A 10,353-nucleotide genomic window follows, 5' to 3' on the forward strand; every position below is an offset into this window, starting at 1 on the left:
TAACATCCAACGGTACTTTAAGTCATTAAAAACTATGTGTATATATATATATTTATTTTTGTGGCAGACAGAAATAGTCTTGCACAAAAAAACATGGTGTAAAATAGAATCCTGGATACTGCTATAGCCTGCAAATGCCTTTCAACTTTATCAGTGTGTGGGATTTTTGAAAATTTTTGTGGGCATCAGCTTCTAAAACTTTGAGGCCGATGTGTGGCATTTCATTTATATTTAGGAATACAATAAATGCAAGCTTTATATGGTTTTCTGTACAGAAAACATTTGTCCAAATTCTGGATACCCAAATCATTTTTTAATCCCTTAACAGTATGAAAATGTGTATTTTATTTACTTACTTTATACTTATTTATTTTTAGTTAAATTAATGCCAAAATAATATTCAGCACAAATAATCTGTCATATAAAAGCAAATATAAAAATCAAATATAAGTCGCACGCGACATCTATTCCGTTTAGAACACGATTAAAAAAGAACATTAGGAATTAATCGGAAGGATAAGAATGCCTGCGTCTCGAATCCTAAAGAGCTGCATACCTAGACATCATTTGTGAGCACTGTGTAGTCGTCTCACTGGGGGTTGAAACATGAACAGCATGATATGGGCACATGGACCCTTGTTTTGGAGAGTAGCACAACAGCTGGACAAAACCCCTCCGCCATGATGCTGCGCTGCTTCCCGTAGCTGCACAGCCGACACGAACGAATGAATTAACGCCGAAGTAAGACACACAGCTAACTTCAGGAGTTGTTATGCTATTGAAGGTAGCTCTGAAACATCGTTTTTAAAGATTTTTTGCTGACCGGAGTGCCTGTTTGGGTTTGTTTCTAAGTTAGCTACAGCTGTAACGTCACTAGTTAGCCTTTCTTTGTTTATATGCAGAGAATATTGTATAAAATCGTTGTTAATTTTAAAACGTGTACAAAGTGTTTCCTAATTATCAGTTTATGTAACCCATATACACGTGTTAATTAAGATTAAATATTTCGCAACGATGTATTTACATTAGCTTGTGGCTAACGCTGCTAGCAAGTCATGTTAGCTATGTGAAAATATTAACTCTTCAGTAAACGGATGCGTTGGATGCTTATCACTTTTTTAAAAAGTACATGACTAACGTGATATTTCATGTTATGTCACTGTGGGTGCCGCGTTTTAGAATATTGCTGAGTTTAATTGGGTCATTAGCTTAGCACAGAGCTAGTTGTTTATTCGCTAGCGCGCTTGGTTGTATTTCTACTTTCTATTTCATTCGACACGCACAATTTATAAATACGAAGATAGGGTATTTATTGGACTTGTTTCTTTTTTTTATTAGCGTTAAAGTGTGTGTAACAGGTGTGTTGGTTGTGTAAGGAGCTAGTAGTTATCGTGTTACGTTTGTTTTGACAATCCCTGTTAACGAGGTCATGTAGCTGCCTGTCTATTTATTTATTTATTTAACTTTTATGTTAATTATGTTTAAATAAATTAACACATTTGTGATCATTTTTACAATTGAAACTTTTAAATGGTAATGTATCAAAGTTCTCACTAAAGTATTTATCTACAAAACATTGATAATAAGGATAAATGTCAGCATATTAGTGGTCATTTATAGATTCATAGTACTTTTTTTAGTCTTTAAGTGTGAATCAAATTACACCAGTATCCAGCAGATGCTATACAGGCCTAGTATTTGCATACGCTCTGTAAACCTGATTATGTATTTGTCCCCCACAGTGGTCTAGGGATGCCCAAGGAGAAATATGACCCGCCTGATTCCAGGCGGATGTACACTATCATGTCCAGTGAGGAGGCAAACAGTGGGAAAAAATCCATCTGGGATGGGCTAGAAATAATTGGTATGTCTCAAAGTAAACCCTCTGATAGATGCCTCACCTTGAGATCACTGCTGCAATGAAAGTGAAATATATTAAAGAAAGAGAGAGACATTTTTATGAATATTTGTTCTCAGGTAATGTTCGGAGTCTCAGCTCGGGCCTTTGGTCACTCACACACCTCACTGCTCTGCACCTCAGTGACAACTCCCTGTCACGCATCCCACCTGAAATTGCCAAGCTGCACAACCTTGAGTTCTTGGACCTGTCGTCCAATAAGATCAGGAGCCTGCCAGCAGAGCTTGGCAACATGGTGTCTCTCAGGTGAGGTGCTTGGAGTAAAACCTGTGCTATTCTTTCCATGGATCATTTGTTCCATTTACTGTGTTTGTGATACAGGGGGGAAAATGGAAAAAGGCCTTTAACAGTCTCATGAGCACTCTTGATGAAACTAGATCACTCCCGACAGGTTTACACATTAATGGAAATGTCAGGGATTTACAGGCTTATCTTATCTCAATGTTATATATGTCAATTAACTGTTTCATCCATTATCACCTAGAAATTCCTTTTTATGTTCATTCAATCATTATGTAATTATGAAACAAATTGTTCATAACAGTTAATAATGACTTTTTAGTTTTGAGCAGATGTATTTGAGTTTAGTTTAAATACTTGTTTAATTTCTTTTTTAAACATTTCCTTCTATTATTATTGATATAATAGAAGGAATATCTATTAAAAGCAAATATTAAAAGTTTTCACTGCATTTATTTGAATTAATTTCAACACAGCTGATTGGTGTATTGTTATTTGTTAAATGATAATTTGTTTCATGGTTTCCAACAGGGAACTGCTTTTAAATAACAACCAGTTGCGGGTTCTGCCGTTCGAATTGGGGAAATTGTTTCAGTTACAAACACTGGGGTTAAAAGGTGAGTGCTCAGTGTTCTGGTGATTGACATCCTCAGTCTGTAGAGAAATCCCTACTGATTTTTTTGAGCCTCTCTCTACAGGCAATCCACTCAATCAAGAAATTATGAGCCTCTACCAGGAGCCAGATGGTACCCGGCGACTTCTGAACTACCTTTTGGACAATCTTAACGGTGCTATCAAACGCAGTAGGTGTCTCAGGCCAGATAGCTGTTTAGCATTTATCTATGTCCGTTTCATTTTCTATAGTGTCATGGACTGTTGTCCAAGGCTAATCATACTCGTTGTTAGTACTGATCAAGTAATCTTAGTATGTTGTTGAAGATTTTTTGGTGACTTAATATGAAATGTCCCAAGTACTGTGTCATTCGATTATTCGAATGACTAACCCTAAATACAAATGCTTTGCTTTCTAAGTCCAAACAGAGCCACCTCCGTCCAGGTCCTGGATTGTGCTGCAGGAGCCCGAAAGAACAAGACCAACAGGTATTTGTTTTTGACAACAGTGGAACATAATTCAAAATCTAGGAACATTTTGCATGACCCTTCTTTTTTTCTCTTCGCTTCACCAGCCCTGTTAACTGTAATGTGCTACAACGTGCTGTGTGATAAGTATGCTACACGTCAGCTCTACGGCTACTGCCCATCCTGGGCCCTTAACTGGAGCTACAGGAAAAAGTCCATTATGCAGGAGATCCTCAGCTGCAATGCAGATATTATCAGCTTACAGGTAAAAATTAAATGTTGTAGTGTTTTTTTTTTTTTTTACAGCAAAATGTACAGTAACATCTCAGACCTGCCAAAAATGCTTGTCAGTCTTTAAAGAGCTTTAAAGCATATCATAAATGTAATATGTTTAATTAAATTACATAATACATATGCTTGTTTCACATAATAAGCTACTTATAACCTTTAGTGTATTTGAGTATGCCTGCCCTAACAGATAAAGCATTCTCCTTGTGTTGTTCCTTTTTAAAGGTCACTTTTTTTTTTTTTAAGTTCAGTGATGCACAACAGGTAGCCCTGAATAGTCAATGCATGTTATCCCCTACAGCATTGTTTGAGTCACTTAGTCTGCTGTGTCATGCACAGGAAGTGGAAACGGAGCAGTATTACAACTACTTCCTTGTGGAGCTAAGTAAACAGGGATATGATGGATTCTTCAGTCCAAAGTCCCGGGCCAGAACCATGTCTGAATCGGACAGGAAACATGTAGATGGATGTGCAATATTCTACAAGACTGAAAAGTGAGTGAATTAACACTTAAAGGTTGAGAAGTGTGGTGTCAGACTCTATATGAGAGGTTTAGTTCAGTGTTGTTTTATTGAAAACATGGAATCGTTTTTGCTTTTAGGTTCAGCATGGTGCAGAAACACACAGTAGAGTTTAACCAGCTGGCTATGGCCAATTCAGAGGGCTCAGAGGCTATGCTGAATCGGGTCATGACCAAGGACAACATTGGGGTGGCTGTGTTGCTGGAGCTAAAGAAGGAATTGTTGGAGTTGTCATGTGAGTATCTGCACAATTTCAAATCTGTTTTCTTTTTGTGACGTTTTTATGTACAACTAAACACTTTCCTGACCTTAGTGTGTTTTCTAAAACATTGCCATTAATTTGTACTGTAATATTGTATAAAAGGTTCTACAGTAATTTAGTGTTTTGGGCCAGTGTTGTATTTTTAATGAATACATTCATTACTTGGATAAATTAATACTTTTACGCAGCAAAGGCGCATTAAATTAAGTGAAATTAAATATTTTTACTTTGGAGGGCAACAAATCTGTTTCAAATAATAAAAAAAAGAATCTACTTTCTAAATTGTGAATTCAGCTTTGCCGTCACTGAAATAAATTACATTAAAATATTTCGTAATATTACTATTTTGGTAAAATAAGCAATGCATTTTAAACGAGACATCTTTCAAAAACACAGTACTGTATTTATTGAGTGAAGTTTACTATTGCAGCTTAAAGCTAACGAAATCTCGACAGAATACCAAAATATACGAAATTGAAGCATTTCTGCATGCATCACAAATATACTACTAAACAAAAATAACAACAGCTGTTAATTGTAAATAGATTTAAATAGTGTCTCTATAAAATGCCTTATGTTGACAAAAAAAGCTTAAATGAGGGAAAAGGAAACATGATTTCCTATTTTTCAAACCATTTTCGAAAGAGCTATGTCACTTATTGTAATAAATATAATTTGTAGTGTATTTCACTGCTCTTAATTAAGGCTACATTATTTTGATCCAGGCAGATTTTATGTCTTTAATGCCTTCACGAAACATTCTTTATCTTTCTACAGCAGGTAAATCTGTCCATGCTATGGAGAAGCAGCTCCTACTAGTGGCTAATGCTCACATGCACTGGGATCCAGAATATTCTGACGTGAAGCTGGTACAGACCATGATGTTCCTGTCAGAGGTGAAGAATATCATAGACAAAGCCTCTCGCAGTCTGAAGCTCTCCTCTGTGTCTGGAGAAACCAACAGCATCCCTTTGGTGCTTTGTGCTGATCTCAATTCACTTCCCGACTCAGGTAAACTTTCTTACAGGCATGGAAATAGGACGTGTCTTTTCTATTTTGTAGTGTTTTGAGTCTATGAACTATTTTGTTGAACCACCTCAGCAATGGGGAAAGCATGAACTGGAATCCAGTCATAAAAATGGAATTTACAGCTGAATGTCACAGAATTTGGCCAAATTGGAATTAATCAATTGAAAGTAGGGCTTTAGAATAAATCATTTAAATGAATACATTGTTGAAAAGTAGTTTTAAAGGCAGGTTTTTTTGGAAAATGTAAAAACTTTTCTTATAAAGAAGATCAAGCTCTGGTGAAACAAGATGGACAACGAGATTAATTAAAAAAGTAAATCAGGCAGATTTTTGATCTTGTATTGCCTTTGAACCGTCTTTTTGATAGTATAGTCATCAGCAGTAGATACAGGTATGTGGTCCAGACATGTTTAATGAGTTTCAAATCTGACCTTAGGTGTAGTGGAGTACCTGAGCACAGGTGGGGTGGACTGCACACACAAAGACTTCAAGGAGCTGCGCTACAGTGACAGCCTGACCAACTTCAACTGCAATGGCAAAAACGGCACATCTAATGGGAGGATCACACATGGATTCAAGCTGAAGAGTGCCTACGAGAATGTGCTTATGCCTTACACCAATTACACTTTCGACTTCAGAGTAAGTACATTGAGTTCAAAGTGATAGCCATTGTCTAGCCCTGACAAATACTGCGGTACCGAGATGACTTCACATTATAAAATTAAAAAAAGATTAAGTCCAGTATTGCACTTATAGTAAAGGCAGAAAAATGGCAGGAAAAAAAAAAAAAACTTGTCACTTGTTTGCACTGTACCATACCATAACAGATGAACGGCAGAAAGAATGAAAACTGGTCTTGTCATGTAACGTTTGCTCACAACACCTTTTTAAACCCAATTTAGGGTGTCATTGACTACGTCTTCTACTCCAGACCACAACTGAACGTGCTGGGCGTCCTCGGACCTTTGGACACAAACTGGCTCCTTGAGAACAATATCATTGGTTGCCCACACCCTCACATCCCCTCAGATCACTTCTCCCTGTTTGCACAACTGGAGTTGGTCCTGCCTTATCCTCCCCTTCTCAATGGAGTCCACTTAGCTGGACACAGGTAGTGAGCCCTTCTGGCCACTCATGGCAATGCAGAGTCACAGATCTTATTAGTTTTCTGAAAAACGATAAAACCTCTAAGCAATTTTTATTTATATATATTTTTTTCTTTTTCTTTTTTTCTTCTACTATATTTTTAGGGTCCAACATATTCCTTTTTGTCAGGGATTTTTTTTTCTCTATTTGTTAAGCTGTAGACCCCTTTTTTTTATTATTATTATTATTATTATTATTGGTTGACTCATTCCCTCCCATAGGCTAAAATATTGTCATACTACTTTTAATTGTTGGGCATAGCTTGTGTGCATGAAATGTGTCCAAACTATAAGAGGAGGGTATCTCACTTGGTCACACATTCAAAGGAATAGCCGACTGTTTTAATTATTTTTATGGACAGACCTTAACACTTAAAAAAAAAAAAACAGCCATTGTTGCAATTCTGATCTTGTAAATAAGCATTAACCTATTTCCTTTATGATTTCAGCCTCAATTTAAACATGTATTTTGAAGTTCTTTTTCCCACTTGGACTTGCAGTTGAACTTCATTTCATACACACTTACACAGCTCACCTTTGGATGAGTGACCAATGTGTTTTACAGACCAAATAAAACTAAAACCAGTCCCAAACCGGGAAGGAGAGTGGAACCCTGAGAGCTTTTCCACTTGAGCGGTGCTGGAACTCGCTTTACATCGGTGCTTCATCTCCTGATGTTTTTATTCTCCCATCAATGGTGCAATATTCTGAACGTTTTAGACGTTCTAAGCGAGGGCACTGTTACACAATGATTTAAATGAGCTTAGACAACATAAAAAGCACTTAATTCTCTCTCTCCCCTTTAGGTGGGATTCGATGAGGTGTGAGCTTATTTGTGCTAAATGTAAACCAAATTATTTTAGATGTCTCAATTCAGCGGCACTGCTTTTTGCACACTGTTGTTTTAACCCGTTCTATGGAGGCAGGCACTCTTTGTTTCTTTCTACAACAGGCTATGTGAATAATTTAAACTGCGCTTAATCTCACTGTGGTTAAAAACAGAAGGTTTTTATTAGAAAGGGAGGTTTTATATAAGACTTAACCAGGGAGTCTTTTAACCAGCGATTTCTCACTTATTGGGAGGAAAAGGTTTTCGCATACCTTTTCATCCTCTCATTACACACACACACACACACACACACACACATCCTGGAAAGATCTGTAGCACTGTTCCTAAGGCTAGTAAAGTTCTGACCTAGCCTCAACCACCTTCTATATTGTATCAGAGGTCTTTGTACAAAATTTAATCATATATATATATATTATTGAATCTGTCTGTTTATATATATATATATATATATATATATATATATATATATATATATATATATATATATATATATATATATATATATATATATATATAAAAACACAGATTTTGGCTTGACCTGATTGTATATGAGCCACATGCAAGAATACTTTTTTAAAAATGTTTTGTTTTTCTTTTTGTATGAAGAATGAATTATGATCCAAATTCAGAAAATTAAAAAGATTGTATTGTAAACTACATTTTTATCAAAATTAATCAAAACTTACCAGCTAGTATAAAAGACAAAGAGGTTGTTCCTGGTTCTCACTGCCATACTTTTGCACTCATCGCTCAGTTTGCACTTTTTTTTTTTTTTACTATAGTAATTTATTTTTTTTTGTAAATCTTAGACTGCTTGCTTTTCTTATCCATCCAATCATTTATCTAAAGCTCGCTGTCATATATATATGGGAGGAGAATTGCAAAGCTCCGTAACATGCCATCTGTCTGTGTGAAGTCAAGTCAATAACACTCCTGCCATTCCTATATATCGTGCGACTATGTATCTGTTTTGCAAAGTCTTTGCTGAGCAACTCCCCAACCACTTGTCTTTGAAAAAAACGAAAAAAACAAACAAATAAAAAATGGTGGAAGTTCAGTAGTTTCTTTTTAAATTGCATTATGCTACCAGTGTATCTTTGTTTCTAAGATCGAAGAGTCTTGAGAAATCAGGTATTGAGGATGTTTTTAATATTTAGTTATCTGCATATTTTTTTTCCTTTGTGTTCATAATTCTTTGCAACAACACCAAACATTTTAAAGTTCATATTGTGTGTAATAATCCAGTATACTTTAATTTTCACATTCATATTACATGGCCATAATCTTTCCTGTGTAGTGCCAGTTTGATGTGTTCTTCTGAAGCCAATTGTGAGTTTGTTTTCATCAATTTTTGAAAATAACATTTTAGTTCTGAGCCTTTGGACCAAATTATCATCTCTAAGACTTGTAAATGATGTCTGGCAGTGGTCTATTTGTAGTTAGGTGTTTAGCGCTTAATGTATTTTGGTTCACTAAACTGATGACATCACGCGTTCAACATGTCACAAATCGGTTTCTTTCAACTATGCAGCAGTATCGCTTTTACGTCTTGCTATGTTTTAACAGTAAGAACCAGAGCAGTCTTTTGTTATTCGGGGCCTCTTTACAATATTCTTCAGCGTTTTGTTTTATCTTAAGTGACCATGAATTGTTTATGGTATTATAGTAGAAATGAGATTTTTTTTTTTTTTTTTTTTTTTTTTTTTGTAAAGTGTGAATAAAAAGTGTATTGCATTTATTTCCTTTCTACAAAAGTTAATTGTGTTGTGTGTGTGTGTGTGTGTGTGTATATAATGAATTCTCCTGCATTATTGGTGTCTATTTTTATTTAATGATCTGTTTCACAGTTTTTAACATTGATTATTGGTCCTAGAATGTATTTGCTACATTGACTGAAAGATGCAAAGCTGGTGCCCACAGATTCAGATCTGTAGAGCCTCCTGCTTGTAAGTAGACTAGTTTTTGTGGAGTTTATTTTCATGATGGAGAGCTGTTTGACACCAGGCGTTTGCGGAGATGCTGTCTGCTTAAGTTAAATTGCATGGTAAAATATGACTTCTGTCATATTTATATATCTGTGCATTTCAATCGGAGAAAAGACTGATGCTAAAAAGGCTAGAAAGTAATATTGGTATTTGAGACAAATTGTTTTCATCCTTCCCAGACCTAAAAACTTGGAACGTAATGGAACAAGTCTTTCTTTACTGTCCTTCCATCTTTTTTTTTTCATTACGTCTTGCTTGATTTCTGCTTCACCCTTTATATTATAACAAACTTTTCCAGCCTTGGTTTTTTTTAACACTGAAAACCTGCTGCAATAAAATTGTTAGATTAACTGGACCTTTTTGATTTTTACCTCAGAACACTTGTTTCGTAGAGACCAATGACCTTTTGTAGTAGTTTCTCTGTGACTAACACTGTACATACAGCCATGAGCCATCATGTAGTACATGGGATCAACTCTTGTTTACCATTCAAGATTAAGCCAGCAGAGATGCATATACATCCATAATTTAAAAACTAAAGTTTTTGCGATATTCAATGAATGTTTAATAAAATCAAAAACAGGCAGCTCTTTAAAAAAAAGAAGAAAAAAATCAATCTCTGGAAAAGAATGGTAAACAACTATTTTCTGTCTGTACTCTGTATTCTTAGTTCTAGAGATCTGTACATAGAGGTTCCTTTACACTAATGTATTTTCCTATCTATGGTTGATAATAAATTCTTTCTGCTTCATGACTATTGTAATATTGTAATTTCTTTGTGATTAAAAAGTGTTTTTTTGGTGGTATTCCAGAATGCGGTATGCTGGTCAGACCACTTTGATTCGTATAAAGATTTAATGGTGTTTTGTGGCACTTTCACGAGTGGCTTGTTTTTTGGGTTTTTTTTGGTCTTACGATACGAGATGTTATCCACAAGGTGGTGCAATGTGAGCAGACCGCAGCAGAAAACAAACCACACATCTGAGAACACAAAATAGACCTCAAGTGTTGCTTAATGTCCCTTCGTGTGATTTA

General features: G+C 35.6%; 1 protein-coding gene across 2 annotated transcripts; it reads left to right on the forward strand.

The window, feature by feature from the left end:
- Nucleotides 1–598: 598 nt before the first annotated feature.
- Nucleotides 599–10,072, forward strand: cnot6b (CCR4-NOT transcription complex, subunit 6b). Of its 2 annotated transcripts, none has more exons than XM_043257436.1 (12): nucleotides 599–741; nucleotides 1,743–1,864; nucleotides 1,978–2,164; nucleotides 2,690–2,775; nucleotides 2,857–2,961; nucleotides 3,191–3,259; nucleotides 3,346–3,503; nucleotides 3,866–4,020; nucleotides 4,128–4,282; nucleotides 5,087–5,320; nucleotides 5,775–5,977; nucleotides 6,241–10,072. In XM_043257436.1, the coding sequence occupies exons 2-12, from the start codon at nucleotides 1,753–1,755 to the stop codon at nucleotides 6,451–6,453; spliced, it is 1,677 nt and encodes a 558-aa protein (XP_043113371.1). In that variant the 5' UTR covers nucleotides 599–741; nucleotides 1,743–1,752; the 3' UTR covers nucleotides 6,454–10,072. The 2 variants fall into 2 exon arrangements, with proteins under 2 accessions (XP_043113371.1, XP_043113370.1); XM_043257435.1 differs by having other exon boundaries at nucleotides 631–784.
- The last annotated feature ends 281 nt before the right edge of the window (nucleotides 10,073–10,353 follow it).

The sequence above is a fragment of the Puntigrus tetrazona genome, chromosome 14 (genome assembly GCF_018831695.1).
Source record: "Puntigrus tetrazona isolate hp1 chromosome 14, ASM1883169v1, whole genome shotgun sequence".
NCBI classification, from domain to species: domain Eukaryota; kingdom Metazoa; phylum Chordata; class Actinopteri; order Cypriniformes; family Cyprinidae; genus Puntigrus; species Puntigrus tetrazona.

What these genes read in the sequence shown, in the direction of transcription:
- cnot6b (XM_043257436.1), top strand. Translation starts at nt 1,753, where the DNA reads ATGCCCAAGGAGAAATATGACCCGCCTGATTCCAGGCGGATGTACACT. An exon ending in GGATGGGCTAGAAATAATTG is followed by an intron (nt 1,865 to 1,977) that starts GTATGTCTCAAA and finishes ATTTGTTCTCAG; the next exon opens with GTAATGTTCGGAGTCTCAGC. An exon ending in CAATTCACTTCCCGACTCAG is followed by an intron (nt 5,321 to 5,774) that starts GTAAACTTTCTT and finishes ATCTGACCTTAG; the next exon opens with GTGTAGTGGAGTACCTGAGC.